Source organism: Neopsephotus bourkii, unplaced genomic scaffold (assembly GCF_033783945.1).
Source record: "Neopsephotus bourkii isolate Nb327-2 ecotype Australia unplaced genomic scaffold, CSIRO-AGI_Nbou_v1 NB_846, whole genome shotgun sequence".
NCBI classification, from domain to species: domain Eukaryota; kingdom Metazoa; phylum Chordata; class Aves; order Psittaciformes; family Psittacidae; genus Neopsephotus; species Neopsephotus bourkii.
The window spans coordinates 2,279,393-2,302,134 of NW_026901342.1; the positions used below are offsets into that span (position 1 = coordinate 2,279,393).

At 41.9% G+C, this 22,742-nt stretch overlaps 1 protein-coding gene across 28 annotated transcripts in view; it reads left to right on the forward strand.

The window, feature by feature from the left end:
• EPB41L3 (erythrocyte membrane protein band 4.1 like 3) overlaps window positions 1-22,742 on the forward strand; it is a 148,145-nt gene that overhangs the window by 89,608 nt on the left and 35,795 nt on the right. For all 28 annotated transcript variants that reach the window (XM_061356338.1, XM_061356344.1, XM_061356337.1 and 25 more), the window contains exons 4-8: window positions 14,085-14,189; window positions 16,674-16,716; window positions 20,294-20,369; window positions 22,083-22,301; window positions 22,475-22,562. In XM_061356338.1, coding sequence (XP_061212322.1) covers window positions 14,085-14,189; window positions 16,674-16,716; window positions 20,294-20,369; window positions 22,083-22,301; window positions 22,475-22,562 — 531 coding nt within the window. The remainder of the gene's footprint in view (window positions 1-14,084; window positions 14,190-16,673; window positions 16,717-20,293; window positions 20,370-22,082; window positions 22,302-22,474; window positions 22,563-22,742) is intronic.

Sequence of the window (22,742 nt, forward strand, 5' to 3'; positions counted from 1 at the left end):
CTTATTGTGCAGGACACCAGTAAGTGAAAAGTTTCCATGGCAGCCTGTCTTGTGGCATCTCTGCAGCCCTACGTCAAACACAGTGAGTTGCTCTAGGATTCCGATAGGCTGCAGAGCACATGCAATACTGACATCTCCAAAAAAGGTTACTGGTATCCTTTCTTCTTGATGGGTAAGGGTCAATTGAGGTAGGAGAGCACTCGTAAAATACACTGTGTTTGGGGTTTTTTTGTCTCCAGTTTTCTCAGCCATGCTGCTGCTGGGACCTAGGCAGTAGCTGGGTATCCCATGCTGTAGCTGCTGCTACACCTTTGTAATGAACCTCTGGTGACTTCCTCCCTGATGGAGACGCTATTTTCTTAATGGGTTTCCCAACATCCACACTGGAACAGGTTGCCCAGAGAGATTACGGATGCCCCATCCCTGGAAGTGTTCAAGGCCAGGTTGGATGGGAGAATTGCGTTGCACATGAATTTTCCTTTTTTCCTGTTAAAAAGTGAGATTACGTGGATACTTCATAAAAAGAAATAGGTCCTTAAAGATGGTCATAGGACAGGCTTCACTAATAAAGAACAAGCAGACTGTCGTGGTTTAAACACAGTCAGCCATAAGTCACTCAGTTGCTCTCTCACTCCTCCCTCTGCTCCCGGAAGGATGGGGAGGAGAATCAAAAGAATGCAACTCCCATGGGCTGAGGTAAGAACAGTCCAGTAACTAAGGTATAACTCAAATCACTACTGCTACCACCAATAATAATAGTGATAAAGGAAATAACAAGGGAAGAGAATACAATCACTCACCACCCACCGACTGATAATTCACCCCACCCCACCCGCCCGAGCCCTACTGATACCTAGTCCAACCCCGCAGTGAGCTAGCCCTTCTGGGTAACTCTCAGTTACATCCTGGGCATGACGTGCTGTGGTATGGAATACTTCTTTGGTCAGTTTGGGTCAGGTGTCCTGTCTCTGCTTCATCCTGACTTCCCCTCCTCCCTGGCAGAGCATGAGGCTCAGAAAGTCCTTGGTCAGACTAAACATTTGAGCAGTAACTAAAATCATCGGTGTTATCAGCACTGGTCCCAGGCTGAAAGTCAAAACCACAGGACTGCACCAGCTACGAAGAGGGAGAAAAAATGACTGCTACTGCTAAACCCAGAACACAGACTTATTTCTGCCACTCACAGAAGTGAAAGAGAGTGGTGGCTGACTTCAGTGCTGCATGCGTTTCGTGTCCTGGCTTGCAAGCTACCCTCTGGAGGAAAAGCCCTTCTGTGCTTCTGTATGGCAGTGGGGGAACATATGGCCCTGTTGTCCACCTCCCTGAGCATCCAAGTTAACCCTCCCCCAGAACCTGTCTCAGTGTGGATCTGCACACCACTTTTGCACAGGGAATTCAATAACATTGAATTTCTCATTCATTTTGAGGTAGGTTTTAATGTCAGGAAGGAAATTCTGTAATAAGCTGCACCCTGCTTTCTGAAGGATACAGTTTCAGTTACCCCCTGCCCATTTTAATTGTTTAATGAATTCCACACAGCCTCTTGCAAATGACTTTACATGTGAAACTGATTACTGAATGCAAGAGGGAATTTTTTTAATATGTCTTTTCCTTTTGACCTACTCATTGCTTACATTTCAGTTAATTTAATATGAAGAGCTTTGTTTTAGTTTTCTGGTCCTTCCCTGGGATGTGTTTCAGTAAATGTGTCTGGGTTGAGATGCGTCATCGTAGTTGCACAGGATGTTTTCCATCCTCAGACCTGATAATTAGGGTTGACTTAGATTAGCCAAGGGATTCAGTTAAAATCTATGTTACCTGACACATGTCAGTAGGAGTCTTGGTATTGCCCGACTATGTTCCAGCTGAATACAGTTAATACACAACTCTCCTGTTGTGTGTTTTCCAAGGACCATAGGTAGCTTTTTATGAATTAAAATCCTTGCAGTTCAAGAAGTGTAATGGTCTGGAAATCAATACTGATGTTGTCCAGCTTATAATAATCAACTGTAAGGCTGAGCAGAAAAAGTTCTTTTGCTTCAGTTTGGTAATTAAAAAAAACCCAAACCAAACAGCAAAACAGTTGGGCTCCCTTTCAGTGGTGGCGGTGTTGGTGATGCTGATTATTATTATTACACTGAAGCTAAAGAAATCTAAATCAAAAACAAATTCACTTCATGTTGAGCCAAGCCATATGGAAATGCCACAAGGTGGAGGGAGGATGCTGGTACAGCATTTATGGGGCTGGAGCATTTCCTCTTTGCCAGGAAAAGCTCAGCTCCTCGCAGCTAGGAACATCTGGGCTGCATGGTATTCAGGGGAAAAGTCTCTTATAACCTTAGTAGGAAAACACACCTAAGTGGTGGGACAGATGGGGTCCCTTGTAATTCCTTCAGTTATATGCAAGTATTATACAGATATTGAAGGAGAACAAAGAATTAAAACCAAGTCACTTCTTCAGACGTCGTACCAAGTGAACAGCAAATTGGGCTTTAAATTCCACCTCTTGTCATAGTAGAGGACATGGTCACAATCCATGGTCACAATGAAATAAATGCCAGAAGTTTAAAAGAACAACAAAAAATATGTCTGTATATGCCCATTCCACATCCATTTTTTGCATCTAGTCCTCTTAGCTTTCATTAATAGTTTCTGAAAATGATTTAGGCAGTGAAATGATGGGTTTAGCATCATTTCAGAATCAAATCAAACTTTGATATCAAAATCTTCGTTTTGGTACTTTGGAGGCACCAACCAATTTTCTTAATGGTGAAAACTATTGAGAGGGGTTGACCTACATGGAGAAATAGTTTCAGCTGCCCTGAAACTGCATTTTCTAGGGAATAAATGATCAGCTGAAAACTTCCTAGTGAAATGATGCCTCCGGTTCCCTTCCCTGGGTGCACTGCTTGGACATGAGCCAGGCAACAAGAGCTTGTTCTCCATCTGGCAAAGTTTTCAAACATTTTTTAGTCATGCGCACTTAATGCGAGGCTCGTTGCTGGTTAATCTGCTTGCGAGAGCCTAGGAAAGGGGCTTTTTACCCATCTCTTACCCCAGGCAGACAGAGGTCTTTTGGTGCCAAGGGTCCTGTCCTTGTTACTGTCCCTGCTGATGGCATCACCAGGGTAAGCCTGTGTCAGTTCCTTTACGTTTGTCTTCTCCAGGCTCATCACTCAGGGTGGTCCTCGCTCCAGAGAGCCTGCTCCTGCTTCTCTCTGTGTTTTTAAGCACTACTGGAATATAAATCACAAACAGCAATGAAGGGATTTGCTTACCCTTTTCCCTTCTCCAAACAAATGGTCGGATTTTGAAGCCTTGTGCTATTTCTGGTTAATGTGTCCATTCCCCCAAATCCTCCATGTTCATACACCCAGAGAAGTTGCTGATTTTTATGTCACTTCCTGGCCAAGTCTCCCTGCATTTTCTCATGTTTACTGCCCTATTTCTGTGTCACGCAAGTGTCCATTACCTGCTCCAGCTCCCACTCGAACTGTCTGAATTAATTTCCAACTCTTGTGCTAGTTGGTTCCATTTTATAGGTGCTGTCCCCACATTAGCACTCAGAGTTTCTGTTTCCAGACCAAAACTAAGTAAATGCTCACTTTATTATCGTCCCCTAAAAATGTTACCTGTCATATAAAACACTAGCACCTCATATGGATTTTTTTTTTTTTCCAGATGGGCCCCATGCAGTGTTTGCTGGGCTGCTTTTATGTTTTCTTATCCCCATCTGTTGATACAGTGAACAAAATATCATAGATGGGCCTGGGTGGTGAGGAAATACCCGCTTACAAAGCTTCCATAGGGTGAGGTCTGTTTTTCATGGTTTATCTTGCTCTGGCAGAAATGGTTTCTGATCTGAATTGGATAAAGCTTGGATGTAGCCTGAGAAGAGGCTTATATTATTTTTCTTGACAACTCCAGCACTGGTGGTGTAATACTGTCTAAGGTACCCAGATCTAAAAGCCTGATCATCATGCTGCCTCTTCTGCCTCAAAAACATCTTTCTGTGCTGTGTGATTTATTTATGTTTTTCACTTCAGCTTGGCAATGTAGGTCAGGAAGAGCTCTGTGGCTTTTAAATTCATATGGCAAGATTGCGCTGTAAATCGGACTATGTTGCCAGTAGAGCTTTTTTCAGCTGGAAATAAACATAACATTTATGGTTGACTTTTGCTGATGTATGTCAGTGACTGTTTATGTTACCAGTAACAGTGGGTTCCCCTTGCTGTATTGGTACTAGGCTTGTGCATAGTTAGCAGTTATGCAGGATAGATAAGTGTTTGCTGAGCTCATCCAAGTATAGGCAGAATAAGGAAGATATTTATATTTATATACTATAGGAAGGCTTCAGCTGCTGTATTGAATCCCAAGAGACCCACCTGAGTTACCGCAGAGCATCTTGAAGGAAGTAGTAGGGCAATCAGGAGGCATTAAGCCAATGGGTCAACTGCACATTTAGTTAAAGTCCAAGCCCAAACTGTGTTCTTCAGAAAGCTGAGCAAGGAGGGGTACTTTCTTTGTTAAAAAGCATCCAAAATAATGGAATACTTATTATCTCTTAATAATACATATTTTACTTATAGTTAGTACATATAGGATTTAGATGTGTGAGACTAGATTTAGCAAGTGTGCTGAGAACTGAACTGCTGTTGGAGAAATAGTGTTCACTGTTCTTTCCTTTGTCAGAGAGTGGTACTTGTAAGATGTTGCCAGTTCTCATTTTTCACAGTGTGAATTCTGTTGATGCACTTGGGATTCCCAAGCATTTGGAAATCAGCACATTTGACAGGTATTTCTGCAGCTCATGTGCATATGCAGCCATGGCTGTTACACTTCCATATACAAAGACATGCTCCAGAGTATTTATTATTTCCAGGTGCCCTGATTTGCTGCTTTGCATTGCCATGGACATGCATTGCCTGCTTTCTTCTTAAGCTTGCAAACTGTGTAGCGTGTGCATCCACACGCTTAGAGCTCATATGATGCCAGTGCACTCATGTGATCTCTGCTGATGATGTAGAAGGCAAAACCCTAATTTGGTTTGATGCCAGAATCAGGACTAGGTCACCAATCTCCTTACTGGGATTTAGCAGTCCCCTAGGTTTTTTTTAGATTAGTGCTGGCTTTTAAGGATTGCAAGCTCAAACGGTATTAAAGAAGGTTGCCCCTGATAAAAACTGTGTCATGTTATACAATGTCATTGACACTTGCTGCAGGTATGTAACTGCAGCATAGACAGTGATTAAGTATTTATCTAAATGCTTGTATTAAATACTTAAAAGATAGGTGTCAGAAAAGGTAATCTTTCAGGAATGGTATTTCAGTGTGCTAAATTACATTAAGTATCAATAAGCTGATAAATCATAGTACTGCCATGAGGGGAAAAAAAGACAATCATCAGTTGTCACTGTATATTAAAATACTTTCTGGTCTATTCTGAGTTTTCTTATCTGGTGTTCTTTTGTATGTGCAGAGCAGTATGGGATGGAGTTCTAAATTAAAAAGCAAAGACAGGCAAAATACTATTGTAGTTTTTATTTTAACCTATTAGAATATTAGTTATCTACTGAGATGCATAGGCAGGTTCACACAATAAAAGTTAATACAGTAATAGAACATTTGCAGAGCTTGTATTGGGAAGCAGCTTTCAGGAAAGTAATTTCCTTATATGAAATACACTCACATTGGAAAAAAAACCCCAAACCAAAACAAAGCCTTTTTACACAGCTTTTATTCAAGTAAATCTTTCTGAAATTGCCTAGTTCTTAGTTCTCCCCACAGTTGGCTAAATTGTTTATTCAGTAGACTGTATTTGGAATTGTGACCTGGGACATTTCCAAATGCAGTTTACCATTAAAGTATGTAAAAAAATTAAATGGTACTTTATTTTGAAAACCAAAAAATGAATGTATTTTGCTCTGAAGCTTTTCTTTTCATTGCCTGTATTTTTTGCCACCTGAAAGGCTGGCAGAAAGGTCTTGTTCACTATCTCACATATGTGCTGGCAAACTGCTTACAAACTGATGAGAGAAATATGTCCATCCAAGGCATGCATTTATATTACTCTGTGTATGCCAAACCCAAGATTTTTCCCTAGGAAGCATAAAACAGTTGGAGTAAAGAGACCGGATGAGGTAATTTCTTTGAACTTTTGTCTGTTTGTCTGAGTGGGAGAGAGTAGAGTATTTGCTATGTGCTTTGTCATTTTGTATTGTCTTACCACTGTCTTTGGTGTACAACATTGTGCTAGTAAACTCAGCAAAGTTTTTATTCTGTAGCAGAAGTGACTCTAAAATGTTTTGTATAATGCCTAGAACATTGCTCTCAACACACTGGACTTTCAGATGAAATAAATGTTGATGTTCCTGGAGCTGCCGGTCCCATTTTCAGCAAGCACCGTGAGGGATGCAGGGGGCTAAATTTCAGTGGTTAAGTCGTGTTATGCTTTTACTCTCATCCTGCAAGTTATACATGTTGTTTGTAAGAGGTACTTCAGTAAACCAGTGCCAGTTAGCACTCCAGAAAATTCTCCTATTCCTCTTCCTGGATGTTCCCCACTTTGCTTCCTGTGGGGGGTTTCAGTTGAGAGACAACAGATTTGAAGAAATTCAGTGTTTCTTTTCTGTCACCTTTCTCATTTGTCTTCTTTGCCACGTGGAGAGACACTGTGAAAAAGTGTAAACACACAAGAGCAAATCCTTTGAAAACTCTTAACCACAAATGTGTAGAAGTGGATGAAGTTAATCTTCTTTGAAGTGACTTCTTCGATTTATCTTCCTTGAGAAAGTAAACCTTCTGCTGTTATTTTTCATCTTCTAATCAAGATTTGTTCAAAAAAGACATTCCTTCCGATTTAGAAATTTCTTGGCCTGAAGTTCAGTGATTGGTTTCTAGAATTTCTCAGTTCAGCCCTTTGTATTTTGACCTCAACTCTTTCAGAAAAAAACACGGGAAATGCCACAGTATGTAGATTTTAATTTCATTCACAGATAAAAATGTGCTACTTATCAGAATGACTGTGTGAGTTTAGGATTTCTGATTGACTCTCCATAGATAGAGAAGCCCTGTGATATGGTCACCAACACCTCTGCATTTGGTACCACACTAAACATTCACTTTTGAATTGATATATGTTTCTGTGTGCACATGTTATGTACATTCAGTTACTCACATATTTGCTTGTGCATATTAAATTATGACATATGTGTAATGTTCAGATCCTTCCTCCAGAAATGGAGTTCTCAATATGAAGTGATCTTGGAAGCACGCATATACTCGATTATTTCAGTTTGCAAGTAATGGCTATTTGCGCAAGTAATTTTTCTTGGGATTGGGCATATTTTTGTGTAAATTGGGTAATTCGTGAGGAAAGAACGAAAAAATGTGTTGTCAGGAGGCTGGAATTCAGCAACTCAGAGACTCAGCTGGGAGAATCTGTGGGAAGAGAGCACTCACTGCAGCAAGTACGAAGTATTCCTGACAGCCAGTTAATCGTTTGCACTTGTTTGTGTTGCAGGAATAATTACAGAAGCTGCAACATGAGGAGGGAGAAACTTCCCCTTGCTAGTTATTTGTTGCCGTATACATTTTAACTTTTATGGGTGTTTTCCTTGCTTTAGCACAGAGGAGACTGCCGTGCGTCCTGTGCAGTGTAGAAGCCAAAGTGTTGACCAAAATAACTTGCAACAATGGCACTGAAATTGAAATAACAAAATGAAATAAACTCAGTGGTCTGGACATGATTGGAATCCTTTTCATCATGCATATTGTAAATGAAAAAATTAGCTAATTCATCTCCACCAGAAAGAATGGGGAGAGAGGAGAGGTTAGTACAGCCACATGCCAAAAATACATTACAGCATTCAGGGCTAGAGCCAGCCCACATATTTATTCAGTGCATTGTTAAGAACCATTGGAAAGTGCAAATGCTAATTAGGAATGTGAACCAGATAACCTCAACATCAGTTAAAGTCCAATTATTCCTACCGGGATTTCATGATACTAATCTGTTTGTCCTTCTTCCAGTGATTGTGCCCAACTGGAGTTATTACAGTAATTGTACAGAGTTTAATGCCAGGCTAGTGCTAATGTGGTTCTGCTCACTGGCAGGTTGACAGCTTTTCCGAGGAAAGCAGCAATGTTGTTTCAATATGTATTCATGCAGAAAGATATGTGCACACTCTTTCCATTTAAAATTCAGGTCCACAGCTGTGCTCCTTCTTCGTCTTGCTGTGCTCCTAGACTGAGCAGAAAGGGAGGTGAAGTTTCAATTCATGGGGTGCCCTGACCTTGCATTTTACTGTGCAGCAGAGATGATGGTTGTTGGTGGCTAAAGAAATCCCATTATAGCTGTTCAGCTGTGGGACTCTCTCTCTTTGTGTTTCCCCTTGACTGTAAAATTTGGTCTGAATGTGATTTCTTGTAGTTGCTTTCAAACAGGAGGGGCATACCTGCATGCTGTAGGCAGCCCTTGCTCAGCATTTTGCATCCCCATGTGGGACTGCAGCATTGGATGCAAAAGTAGAACCACTCCAAAATGCGGCATCTGGGAGACTGCAATGGCTTTTATTTCTAGGAGACTGGGAGGGCTGTTTTCTGCTTTTCAGCTCCTCATCCTAGTTCACTATCAGTGAGAGGAAGGTAATCTGCTCCTGAGTGAAAATAGAGTATGAGAGCAGACTAACTAACACACTCTATCAGGTACACAGCGATTAACTCCTTAACACCTGAGGAGATGCATGAGGAGCCCATTATCATGTCCCTGATGGTTCAAAGGGACTGGGGAGAACCCTGATTTAAATAGGGTACTGCGTCAGGCCAGATGTGGCATTGCCTAGCCAAGGTCTTCAAACCCTGTGAAAACAGGGGCTCCTCAGACTTGCTGAGATGCCAAGCCCAGTGCAGTATTGCCCCTCTGGGGGAAAATCTATCAGACACAGGTTTGTATTCAGTCTGGAAGAAGCCCAGGTGGTGACAGGTCCTCAGCATGGATGTTCTTCTGCTGGAGTAAAGCTGGGAGAGATGTCTTGGTCCTGTAGGTTGGAGGTTATCCAGCAAATGAAGGTGTGTTGTTCAGGGTAAGAGTGCATCGGGGAGAGGCTCAGGCTGTATCACCAAGGTGGGTGTTAAAATACCTTTCAGGAAGATTGCAAGTGATCATGTTTCAGGAGCAGAGCAAGATTGCCAAACTGGGAGCTACAGCAGCTTGAAGGAGATGCTTCCAGGAGATGGAACCTCCCAGCATGGGGCAGCCAAGCCTACACTCTTGCACAGAAGCAAAATTTGTCTCCTGGAAGTGGCAGTTCTGGATCCTAATAAACTTTTCTCTCATACAGCTAGCTTCCAGACTGGGAAGCACCATCCAGCACATAACACTTGAAATCTTACTGGCCTCTTTCCTGTATCTCATTAAATAGCAAAGAGGGTTCCTGGGGTCTTATTAGCACCTGCATGACAAGGAAGTTGGTGTCACATCTTTGCATTAGGTTGCTGGTTGCTCATTTCCCATGTAATTTTCCTCGTTGCTTATCACAACACAGTAGCATATGGTTTTGGTAGCTTAATTGCTGCAATAAAGGTTTATTATTACCCGAGGGTCCTGATGGATAACATAGTGAGCAAAAGTCAACAATGTGCCGTGGCAGCACAGAAGGCCAGTGCCATCCTGGTCAGTGTTGCCAGCAGGTCAAGGGAGGTGATCCTTCCCGACTACTTAGTCATGTAGTGCTGAATCCAGTTCTGGCCTGCCAAGTACAGGGGAGACATGTACCCACAGGAGGTAGTCCAACAAGAGCCAGGAAGATGATGAATGGCCTGAAGCATATCTCCTGAAAGATGAGATGAGGAAAGGCTGAGAGGTGAGACTGTTCAGCCTGGAGACGTCTGAGGTGGATCTTATCAATGTCTGTCAATATCTGATGGGAGAAGTAAAGATGACAGCCAGACTGCACTCAGTAGTACTCATTTACTAGGATAAGAGGCAATGGGCACAAATTAAAACAGAAGAAATTCCATCTTAAAAACAGAAAAAACCCACTTTTTGCAGTGGTGGCACTCAGACACCGGCACAGGTTGCTCAGAGAGGTTGTGGTATCTCTTTCCTTGGAGCTATGTAAAAGCCATCTGGACATGGCCCTGGGCTGCCTGCTGTAGGTGACCCTGCCAGTCTCAGCCAATCTGTGATTCTGTTATATTGAAATGCAATACACATTTTGTGGCTGAACTGGTAATGTATCTGTAACAAAGGCTTGCATTTTTTCACTTTAGCAATGTTTATTTATCAGAAGTACATGACAGTTTATGGGCTTACTCAAAAGAAAACTTTGTCATTATTTTTCTGCGTTAAGCAATACCAGACATTTACCCAAATGTCCACCAGTGAGAGTAACTGAATTTATAATAATATTATCCAGGCAGAGCTAAGATGAAAGTACTTGATTTTTGAACTTCTCACTCTCAGTGATGTGCAACGTGTTATCTTGGACTCTTAACCTTGTAAGGGCAGGGATATGATGGAGGGAAATGGGCTGAAGAAGCTGATGTGGAGAGGTTTTAGCGTGGACTGTTTCTGGAGAAGCCAAGTAGGGGACACAAGAGTCTTTTGTGGCCTTTGGCCTCCCGAGGAGAAAGAAGCCGAGTTCCACAGCTGAGGAGAAGCTGGTGAGGAGAGAGGCAGCTTCTCCTCAGCCTTCCATGTGGGAGTTGCTGGTGGGTGCAGGCTTGCCAAGTTCTCTGCTGCTGGTTCCTTTCACTGGGAGCTTGACCAGGAGGCTGTTTATTCCCATTCCAGCTTCGACTGAGAGCCCTGGCCTTCATAGAGCTGCAGGGAGGAGACTGTGAAAAGTATAAAGTTTTTGCTCCCAGGCTTCTGTACTCATTTATACAGTTCAATCTATGTCTTGCATTCTTTCTGTTGCCTTGATTTCCCAAAGCTTAAGTGAAGTGTCTCTTTTTCCACATTTGCAGATTTCATTTCATCCCATTCATGGCTGAAAAATATCAAAGAATATTTCTAGAGGAGACTCCTGACATATTTACCCTTCAGAAAAACTCCTAATTTACAGGGCCAGTGTATTATACCATTAAGTCTTACAATTTTATAAGTTCTGTGTGTGTTGAAGAGCTGTATGAATTTGTAAAGTGACCTTTATCTCTCCTCTTCCTCCCATTCTCTCCCTGGCAAAGCAGCGATACTCATGCCTTGTCTGGCAAGCTTATTTGGGCACACAGTAAAATTAAAGCAATTAACAAGAGCACAGGAGGTCTGCTCAGTTGCTTACATTATATATTTCTGTTTAAACCTCTTAATTTCCCATGGATTTATGCAGTAGCTTACCCTCACTGTGTTTCTGTGAAACAAAGTTTTAGAAGGAGACTGTGTGTGCTCACACCACATGGGTATGAAGCAGCAGTGATGCATATTTGCACGTGCACAGGGATTTCTTCTGATCTTTGCATTAGGAGGACAGCAGGGCTGGATCCATTGCCAGGCAGTTGCCACTCCCCAAGTGATCCCACAGGTCAGCTCTGATCTGGGAAGAGATGCTTAGGGGCAGTGGCAAAGTTGCAGCATGAGGCTCATCTGTCTGGACACTGATGGGCATTTCTGTGATCAGTGAGGACAGTGCTCCTGGTAAGGCTTCTCCTCAGCTATCAGCAGTTCACACCTGGTGTCTGGTGAAGAGAGGACCCTCACTGGGAAGGGCTGTTAGTTTTATTATGATATTTCTGACATCTTCTCAAACACTGACAGGGATTTCTGGTATCCTGACACAGCAGGAATTTTATGGGAAGTGACTTGGGCATCTTTGTACAGGAGGAGGAGGATACACTTTGTCCTAGACAAAAAATGATACACGTAAATTATTCCAGGCTTGCCATACCTATTCTCACTTGCCTGCAATGTGTAGCCAAAAAGAAATCCTGAGCACTGATAGGTTTTCTGTTAGATGGGGTTTGTTACAGCACAGCCTCACACAACTGTTTCCTGCAGTTCCCTATTAAAACACCTTATCTTGCAGTTGCTAGCTACTGTTTCTCAAACCTGACATCTGTGTAGATGCATGGATCAGCCACGTAAAACAGCTCCTGTGTTGGCCTTGTGTGACTCTTAATAGGACACTGGATTGTCACAATTCAGGTGCATGTGAATGGTGCAGTCATAGTGTTTCTCAAAGCAGGTATCCTCTAGAGCTAACCTGCGTATTTCTCTCCATTCAGTATAATCACTTGGTTTGTTATCAAGCAGAAAAGACAGACAGTGATAAAACACAGCATCACTTGCTTATAGCAGAAATGAGACTATTTTGGCTTTAAGGCTTTGCGTTGGCTCCTCTCTTTACACCAGTAGTGAGGTTTTTTTATCCACCTGATGCTCTCCATGGAGCATCAAGTATAAAACTACCAACCTTTTATTATCTACTTCCAAGTTTTGGGCGTGAAGAATTTACTAAATCCTTGCTTGATGTTATAACGGGGCTTGGGGTATATTTATGCTTCCTACTACAAGGTGGAAAGGTTGAGACAAGCAGAACAAGGCCCTAGAGCTGTTTGCCTAAACGATGCTGGAGGACACAGAAAATGAAGTTGCAGCAATATGCTTGTAATGCAGTTCTGGTCCTGTTTCTTTCTCAGCTGGAGAACACTTGTTAGACTCATCAGCCACACTGTTCAGTTTCCTCATTGACAAAAACCTAGAGGTTATTTCCCTGCTTTCTTTCTAATAGGCCATCAGAACCCCAGTAGAAATACCGAATATAACATAAATTAGGTTACACTGCACAACTCCCGCCATCATCTCTCGTAATGTTTTCACAGGGTGTTAGGCAGCAACCTTCCTTTCCTCTTGGCTTGCTTACCACTTTTAAAATAGTTTGAGGCCAGCGCTGGGCTCTGTGGGTTTGTTGGCATAGCTGTGTCAGCTTGGATTGTGAAATATCCACCCCCCTGGCCAAGGCCGCTGGGCTGGCAGTGCTGTCTGAGCACAGCTCTGTCAGCAGATGCACATCAAGTCAGAGGGAGCGTTCTCCCCCTTCTGTGTTGGCCTCCTGCATTGTGTTTGAGGACAGTAGTGCACTTCCAGTCTGCTTCAAGTCATGTGTATGCTACAGTTAAAGAAAATACAGCACTGACAGCAACTAAAATGTTTACATATGTGTGTGTTCGAAATGATTTTTTTTTTTGCCTTCGACTCAGCTGCATTTAGGGAAGCAGGCAGTGATGAAACTATAGCCCAAATAATTTTGAATTGTTTATCATAATTGATGCATATTAAAGTTGACACATACAGCTTATAAAGAGGATGTTTCTGTCTGTGTTTGGTTTTCTTGTAGATTTTTTCTCAGTGTTGCATATAACACTGAGAGCTAGGATGACCTGAATTTTTACCAGCCAGTATGAGAGATACTATGAAGCTTTTGCTAAGGGCTCTGGCTGTTAACAGCGAGATATTTTCTCATCTAACAAGTTAGCAGTAAAGAAGATTAGTGGGACACTGGAAAGCTGCTTTTTTGCCCAGCTGTGCTCCCAGTGAGATACTAGACTCTTTCAGTGATTTTAGTAGATGGTGGTACCGTGTTTCCTCGTATATTAGAAAAAAGGATTCCTGTAATCAGTCCACATAGTTACCAAAAGCAAGAAATACTTTCACATTTGGTTTACCTCCAGTGGATCAGCCCCAGTCACAGCTCTGATAGTCAATGATCAGGAATACTTTGTAGCACTGTGTGTTGTTGCACACAAAGAATACCCTGGTTTGCTGAGATATGACCTCTGCATGCATTTGAAATTGCAATTTCTTAAGTACAGAAGAGATCTTCTCATTGAAACTTGAAACATTACATGTATTGACTTATTTTTAACTCCTTGAGAAGACCTGAACTTTTATGAAAAGTAGGTTTACCCATTCAGCAGATTCTTGCGAAGCTCCAAGTCAATAGGTTTAAAAGGTGTGTGAGTTTAATTAAATCATTGGAGATTATTGATTTGAAGACTGAACAGAAAATATGTTAATTTAATGCTTATATTACTTTATTTTGCAAATGTGATTTTTTTTTTTTTCACCTGTTCATTTTCCACAGAAACGCTCCAGAGGCCAAGTGCTATTTGACAAAGTGTGCGAGCATCTGAACCTTTTGGAAAAAGACTACTTTGGGCTAACATACAGAGACACAGAAAACCAAAAGGTAACCCACCAAACTGCAGCCAGCCTTTGGCATGTGGACATCAGAGTTCCCCAAGACTCCCCCCCAGACAGTTGCAAATAGACCAGAAGTGGGTTTTGTTTTCTTTGCCAAGTTCCATAAACATATCTTAAGCTACTGGTTTTTGTAACTACTTGTCAAGAGCATCCCCTGTGTTTCCCTGGCTTCCCTCTGTGCTGGCTATTTATGTCATGAAAGAAGTTAATCATGTAGCTTGTACTCTTTCTAATATGATTTATTTCATTACTGCCATAGATGAAAGTCAGGTTTACATTCATAGATACACTACTAAACGTAATACTTTAATATGGCTTAATAATACTGTGGTTGGGATACAGATATGCAGGAGTTGATTGCTCTTGCGAACTGCTCAGGTAAAGTAAGGCTTTAAGTCTTGTGTTGTTGATTTGGCTAAAGACATCAGTCTTCAGAAGCAGTTGGTAGCAATAGCGAATCACATTCTGCTTCTCTGCATCTCAACTTTAGTATTAAATAAGCTATTAACACTGTCCAAGATGATCCGATGGGCAGGTGATCTGAGATATATATATATATATATATATAAGTATATAAAATTTTAGACACATTATGATGAAAGAGAGAGTATCAAAGGATAACTAAAAATACACTGTGTGATTTTGGCACTTGAAGATAAATATTTTGAAAGAAACCAGTAATTAAACTTCCTACTAACATATGCAGTAGCCCAGCAGAGTTCACTAAGTGAAGATATTTCGAGCTTTGCATGGCCTCAGAGGTTTTCCCTGGTGGATCTGGAACTATTGCTACTTCTTTAGCTGTTTGCTTGTGAGAACAGCACCCGTATTTCCCAGGTTTCCCTTTGTTTCAGTGATGTGATAAAAAATAAATCAGTCTTTTTGTCGTCTTCTCCTTTCTTTACAGACTTTTAAATATGAGAATTTTATTTGATTCAGAAAATTGCTTAAGCAGTCACTTAGTCCATGCTGGTGCAAGATAACACTTTAGCACATGCTTAGTTTTAAGTTGTGGTAAAAGTGAGGCAGATGTTTAAGTGTATTTCCAGATAAGTGTGCTTTCCTGTACTGGAAAGAGAAGAATGTATTAATTTTTAACAGGTGGTTTAAAAGCATAGAACATTTATAGGTGTATAGATTTTAGCTTTTTGGAGCTAAACTGCTAAAAGAATAACTGCCTGCCACCACATTTATAGATCAGTAACATGCATATTTTTAATGTCAAAGTACTTAACATTTCACCTCCATCCTCTGCCAGATAACTTCTAGCCACACAATACATGGGCCCACATCACATGTCATCTTTGAAAACAGAAATCCTGATGCATATTTCTTGGTACATAGTGTGCTTTCGTGCTCAGCAATAGCTGGAGTTGTACGAAGCTCATTTTTTGCACCACAGACTGGGTTTGGACAGCTGCAAACTGGTTGTTTTTGTTGGGGGGGGTTGCTGTGTTCTGCTTGTTTGATATTTCTTCCATATATTTTTTCTCTGATATGTTCATTTATCTTTCTTTGGAGAAAGTGGAACTTTCCTACGGGAAGCAAACTTTATGTTCTTGGCTGTGTGATGCATTCTAAGTATTAAATTTATTCTGTTAAAGGACAAGGCAGAGGTGGTAATAAGAGACCCCAAGCTGCTGCACGCCTCCTTCAGAGGAATTTCATCTGCTCCTTGACATTCATGGAGTAGTAACACATCGCTGTGCTAATTCCCCACCTCCTTGTCAGGAGTTTTGTCTTGGGTAGTCAGCAGGCTCTGCGCAGCGTGGATAGGGGCAGCCCTGATGCTGTGATTCTGCCTCTGCTTTCCCCACGCACACCCTCTGTCCCCAGGGAGAAAACCTTTTTAACAAGCTTGTAGGAATCTAATTTTCCCAGAACATACTCTGGCACATATTTCTGTGGATTTATTTTATTAATTTCTATTTCATTATTTCTTACATCAAGCTATCTAGACCCTCAGAGGACTCTTCATTACAGACCATAGCCATAGGACAAAGAGTAATGGGTTTAAACTTAAACAGGGAAGTTCAGGTTAGATATAAGGAAGAAGCTCTTTACTGTGAGGGTGGTGAGGCACTGGAACAAGTTGCCCATAAGAGTGGTGAATGCTCCATCCCTGGCAGTGATCAAAGCCAGGTTGGACAGAGACTTACGTGACATGATCATGTGAGGTGTCCCTGCCCATGGCAGGGGGATTGGAACTAGATGGTCTTAAGGCCCTGTCCAACCCTGCCTGTTCTGTGATTCTATGATTCAATGTCTGGGAAGGTTAATAAAAGTCCTGCTTTTACCCGGGGTCACATCTTGAAAGTTAACGTTATTCCTGCCTACTGCCACTCCAAGGAGAAAGGGGTGGCAGACCTTTGCGTGTTCTAGCTTTGGCTCATAGCACTGTTGTAAAAATAATGTTTATTGTGTTTTCTAATTCAAATTGAAAAAAAAAAATGAACTATTTTCTTTGCAGAATTGGTTGGATCCTGCCAAGGAAATCAAGAAACAGATACGAAGTAAGTTTGTTATCATTGTGTGTTTATTTCAGGGAGTCTGGAAAGCTTCTATTCTGGTGTATCTGGGAACCAGAAATCTATAGAAAAAAATCTGTTCCTCTAAAACGCCATTAGTGTTTGTGAAGACATCAGACCCCTGTGGCACTGAGTGGGGATGCAAGATAAAGAGGGGCTCCATGGCATGCACAGCCCCTCTGATCCTTGGGGCTTGTTCCTAAATGGCCAGGATAACTTACTGCTCTTGAGTTGAAGGGCCCATCTCATGGGGTCCCCCAGCACCAGAGGCTTGGCAGCCAACTCTTCCTGTTCTCTCATCCGTAAGGTGAGGAGAGAGATGGGATGTGTCTATGGCTGCCTTCTCGATGTCTTCTCCCAGGAGGGCTTGCTCCCTCTGGGGACACAATGCCAATTTCACAGTCTTCTTTTGCATCCTCTCCCAAGTCTCTGGTAAAGGAATTACCTGCATCTTTTAGGTATTTTACCCCATGGTGAGAGCAGACAGTTACAGAGACTTGTAACGCATGAACTTGCATTGCTGAAAACAGCTTGACATTTTCAGAGATGTGAAAAACTGAAGTTTGACATTAAGCAGTGTAACCTTAGGGACTAGACCATGTATGTAAATTATTTCTTTGCATTACTGATGTTTATATCATATCCAGAAACACTGTTCATGCCTCATACTGAAATACGCCACTGATGCAAAGATAGCACTGTATCTAAAATATCTTTCCTTCCTGTGTGTCAAAAGCTTGAACTGTGCTCCTAAAATGACCATTCAACTGACAGAGAACCAGGCAATTTTCTGCTTCACATGAATATTTTAAAAAGACCAGTTGTTAAATTTAGTCCTCTGTTACATTAGAAATTCAAAACCCTCTCGAAGGAGAGCCTTGTCAAGACTGCAGGCTCAAAATTCCCCGCCCCTCACTTCCTAAAATTGATGAAAAGTTTGTGTGTCTGATTCTTTGAGGAGGAAAGCCCCAGCAGTTCTTTTCACATGTTGTAAATGGTTTCTTCTAGCACTTCATACATCTGGTAGTTCACGTGAGTGATGGGTGAGGCCCAGCAAATTAATCACTTCACTCTCCCAAGATTCAAAGGGTTAATTTACACTGGCTGGAAAACTTCCCCAGTTACTGTCCCTCTACTCTGCTCTCGTGAGACCTCACTTGGAGTGTTGTGTGCAGTTCTGGTGTCCTCAACATAAAAAGGACATGGAGCTGTTGGAACAAGTCCAGAGGAGGGCCACGAGGATGATCAGGGGACTGGAGCACCTCCTGTATGAAGACAGGCTGGAAGTTGGGGCTGTTCAGCCTGGAGAAAAGAAGGCTGCATGGAGACCTCATATCAGCCTTCCAGTATCTGGAGGGGGCTATAGGGATGCTGGGGAGGGGCTCTTCATTAGGGACTGTAGTGATGGGACAAGGGGTAACAGGTTAAAACTTAAACGAGGGAAGTTTAGATTGGATATAAGGAGGAAATTATTTCCTGTGAGGGTGGTGAGGCGCTGGAATGGGTTGCCCAGGAAGGCTGTGAGTGCTCTATCCCTGTCGGTGTTCAAGGCCGGGTTAGACGACGCCTTGGGTGACATGGTTTAGTGTGAGGTGTCCCTGCCCATGGCAGGGGGGTTGGAACTTGATCTTAAGGTCCTTTACAGCCCTAACTATTCTATGATTCTACTGTAGGCCTTTCCATCAGTATTATTTTCATTAAAAGTAACTGATTTGCAATAAAAAATAATGAAAATCTGCCACCTTTTAATCTCGTGAGAAGGTTGAGAGGAAGGTGATGTAGACCTTGATGAGTCAGGTTATGCTAATGGTCAATGCAAATAAAGCAGCTCAGCTCCATACCACTGATTTAAAATGTATTTAATATCTGCCTGAGCCATGAGATGGACAATGAAAGGTTGTCACAGCAAGAGATTAACCGGGGCAGAAGAGTCTCGTCCTGGACTTGACAGAGGGGACAGATGCATTTGCAGAAGATGACAGCAGTAATTTGCTTGCTCTGTACAATTCACCCCAGGAGTTTGGAACAGAATGATGGTAGAAGAGTAGGGCTGTTACCCATGACACTTTCCAAAAGACAAATATATAATCCTGGTAAATGCTGGTTGAGTTGTACAACACTCAGATATCCATTATTCCACTGCAGACCACAGGGATTTCATCCCAGTATTTGAGAAAGGAGGCTGAGTTATAACACACAGCAAGTGTAACAGTGTATAAAACAGTGTTAGGTTTTATTTAAACCCCTATAAGTGTGTGTGTGGGGCGGGGAGGCTGTATGTCAAGACCTTGCTCTGGTGTCTTAACCACCCATGCTTTAGGACAGGCTGTATCAGTGTATCAGAGGTTAGATTTACTTTTTGTGAGCCAGAGGAATAGATTTTTGGGCCATGGCTCCATTCGCACCTCAGTTCCCAGTGGGATTACAGCAGATACACCTTCAAACCTCTTTAGGAGATACCTAGGCATATGGAGCCACTGAATTGAAAATCATGGGAAACTTCTACCCTGTCAGATTTATAAGAAAGATTCCTGATTTTCACAGCATTCATGAATGCTTCCTTATTAGACAGCCTGTGTGGACTTCAAGAGATACCTATTTCTAATTAGATCTGTACTTCGACATCAGCGTGTCCCCTTGGTTTCTTCACTGCATATTTCTTCACTGCTGTAATTTATGCAGTAGAAATACCTATAAGAGGTATATGCCACACAGGCCTTGTATTGAAAAGGCACTGCCTTGCTTGTAAGAACACTGTGGCCTGGACTTTTGTTATTGCTTTCTATTTGCATTTGAGAGATGGGCCAGTATAACCTGTCCCTTTCTCAGAATAGCTTTTATATTTACATGCTGTGTTTAACTCTTTCAGGTTTTTTTTTTAATCCTGCTGTTCTTTCTTTACAACATTTAAAACTACAGCTCCATGAAAAATTTCACACCCTGTGGTGGCGCAAACCAGTATCCATCCCATGGATACTTACTGAATAACCAAATACAAATTCCGTAGCATTACATACTGATTTTCAGTCATGCTCTCTGTGTTTGTCCTTGCAATTTTGTCTGCACAGTAATTTATGTCTGCTGGAGACAGGGAGCTATGTGCTGAGGCAGCACTCTGAGGGTGTTGTGAGCTGCTTTGGGAAGCCAGACCTTGGCGTATCGCCCCACCCCAGACCCCATTTGTACTCTGGCCTGCAGTGTTTCCATCACCTCTGTGTTTTGGGTGACTAGTTTTTAAAGCTTGTATAGGCTGTGTTTTCAGGTGGTTAAATCCAGTATAACATTGTTTTCAGACTGAGGATTTTTTTTAGTGCTCCCTTAGGATCCTCGCTTCAGTGGAAATCTTACTAAATAAGAAAAGAGCTGTAAAATATGATCTAATACTGTAATTGTGAGAAGGAAAAGTAGTATCTTCAGAGTGATGTATGGGCAAAAGATGCTATATCCTGTTCTGATTAATTGCTTGGGTGGAGTATTTTGAAAGTTTGCTGGTAATAGAACAACATGAGCATCTCTGTTTGCACTTAAAATGTTCTTTCAGTTAATCTGTGTTCTTTTCCAGGCGGTGCTTGGCAGTTTGCATTTAATGTGAAATTCTACCCTCCAGACCCTGCCCAGCTATCTGAAGATATTACCAGGTGTTTAAAACACTAAATACCTTTCTAGAAGGGGCTTAAAAGTTGTTTGTAGTAGTGCTTAAACTCTAATTATCCAAGAAAAGGTATGTTTTGTATTGCCCTTGGCTTCCTTTCTCTTACGAGCTTAGGGAAAATATGTAGTGCTTTGGCAGAGAAGACACTGTGAACAGGGTCTGTCCTCTGAGCTAAGAAGACTTATATAATTCAGTGTTAAGCCCCAGCTTATTATTCCTGAGTGTTGAGTTTAATTTTCACAAACACGCCTGATGGCCATTTTTGCCAGTGGTAGTAAGTTATTATTGTAAGTACAGTCATAACTATGAAAGGAAAGAAGTAGGATGACGATAAGCATGCATGTAAATTTTGCATGTCATTTGACAGGGTAAGCAATTGATGTGCACGGTATCAGGAGCATGGTGGTAATGAATGGCTCCTCCCTTCTATCCAGGACACTTAGTTCTGCAGTCTGCACCTCTGTTCTCCAGTTTTGTGTTCAGATTGCAACCACAGGAAAAAAAAAAGAACAAAAACTCATCTGGTTTCCTCCTTGGTATATAGTATGAAAACTTCTGTGTTGTGGCAAATTCTGTGCCACCAGGAAACTGTTCCATAGCCTTTTATAACATTTTGCAGCCTGTGGATATTTTTAACCTTCATTGCTTTGTTGGACTACTTGATGCTTTTAAGGTAGCATGAAGCCTTTGGCTTAGATCAGAGGTTCCCTGTGCTAGGCACTGCACAGAAAGTCAGTGTGCCAAGAATTCACACTTCAACAGAGGTCTTCCAAAAGAAAGGATTGTTTTTTCCCTCTTGTTGCCCTCAAATCTCTCCGGGGAACACTGTCTTAACCACCAAGCCTCTTCCCTTTTTCCAGTTTTCTTCTATTTGGGGATCCCTTGCACTGCTTATCACTGTGTTTTTAACAGCATTTACTCTTTACATGTATTTTTGAAAAAGCTCAACAGTTTGCTAAAGAGACAACTTATATTTTTTGAATGCTTGGAGTTCAGCACCTATTCAGTTAACAGTATTTGGGGTCTTTAATTATTGTTTCTCCTTAAAAGTATCGTGAGAGCTATATATCTTAGTGATGTATAATAGAAAGATGGGATGGTTAATAGGTAATTCTCCATCTATGTCACTAAACAGTACACAAAAGGAGCCTACAAGAATGCTGGAGAGGGACTTTTTACAAGGGCATGTAGTGACAGGACAAGGGGAAATGCTTTTAAACTGGCAGAGGGTAGATACAGATACTAAGAAATTCTTTACTATGAGGGTGGTGAGACACTGGAACAGGTTGCCGAGAGAAGTTGTGATTGCTCATCCCTGGAATTGTTCAAGGCCAGGCTGGATGAGGCTTTGAGCAACTTCATCTAGTGGAAGGTCTTGAAACTAGATGGTCTTTAAGGTCCCTTCCAACCAAAACCGTTTTATGATTCTGTGTTCTCCATACTTCTTTATAAAGGTAAACTAGGCATTGCTACCCATAAGATAGGCAAGGTTTGTTTTGGGGTTTGGGTGGTTGTTTTGTTGTTTTTTTTTTTCCCCAAAAAATCATTATTATCCTTGTTAACACCTGAAAAACTCTGGGCTTGGGAGCATTAGTAGATTAGTAGAGAAACCGAGGCCTCTTGCTGGTGCTTGGGTGATGCTCCTCTGCAGGGCACTGGTGAAAGAGCACTTTCTGAGCTGTCCTTGTGCTCCTTGCAGGTACTACCTCTGCTTGCAGCTGAGAGATGACATCGTGTCAGGTCGGCTGCCCTGCTCATTCGTCACACTGGCTTTGCTGGGCTCCTACACTGTGCAGTCAGAGCTTGGTGACTATGACCCTGATGAGTATGGCAGCGACTACATCAGCGAATTTCGTTTTGCACCGAACCATACTAAGGAGCTGGAGGATAAAGTGATCGAGCTGCACAAGAGCCACAGGTAAGCAGAGGGCGTCAGTGTGGGTCTGCACCAGAGCTTTGGCTCTGGTAGGGTACCCTTGCTACCTAAGGGATGTGCTGCTTCTGTAAGGCTGAAAATGTTTTCCAGCTGCTGGATTTTATTTTGGATTCTGTTTCCTTAATAATGATGCTACATTGGTTCCTTTTCCTCAGGGGAATGACACCTGCAGAGGCTGAGATGCATTTCCTGGAGAATGCCAAAAAACTGTCAATGTATGGAGTAGATCTCCATCATGCCAAGGTATGTAATCCAGTTCTTTTCACTGGTCATCTTTATCCTGCGGTATAGCACTTGAGTCTGCATGGACTCCATGATTTATTCTTTCTTCTTGTTTTTAGATAGTCATTTTGTGGGATAAATCATGTGTCAACACAAAGAAAGGTGACTCATGGGATAAGCATAAATATATCTTGTAACTGA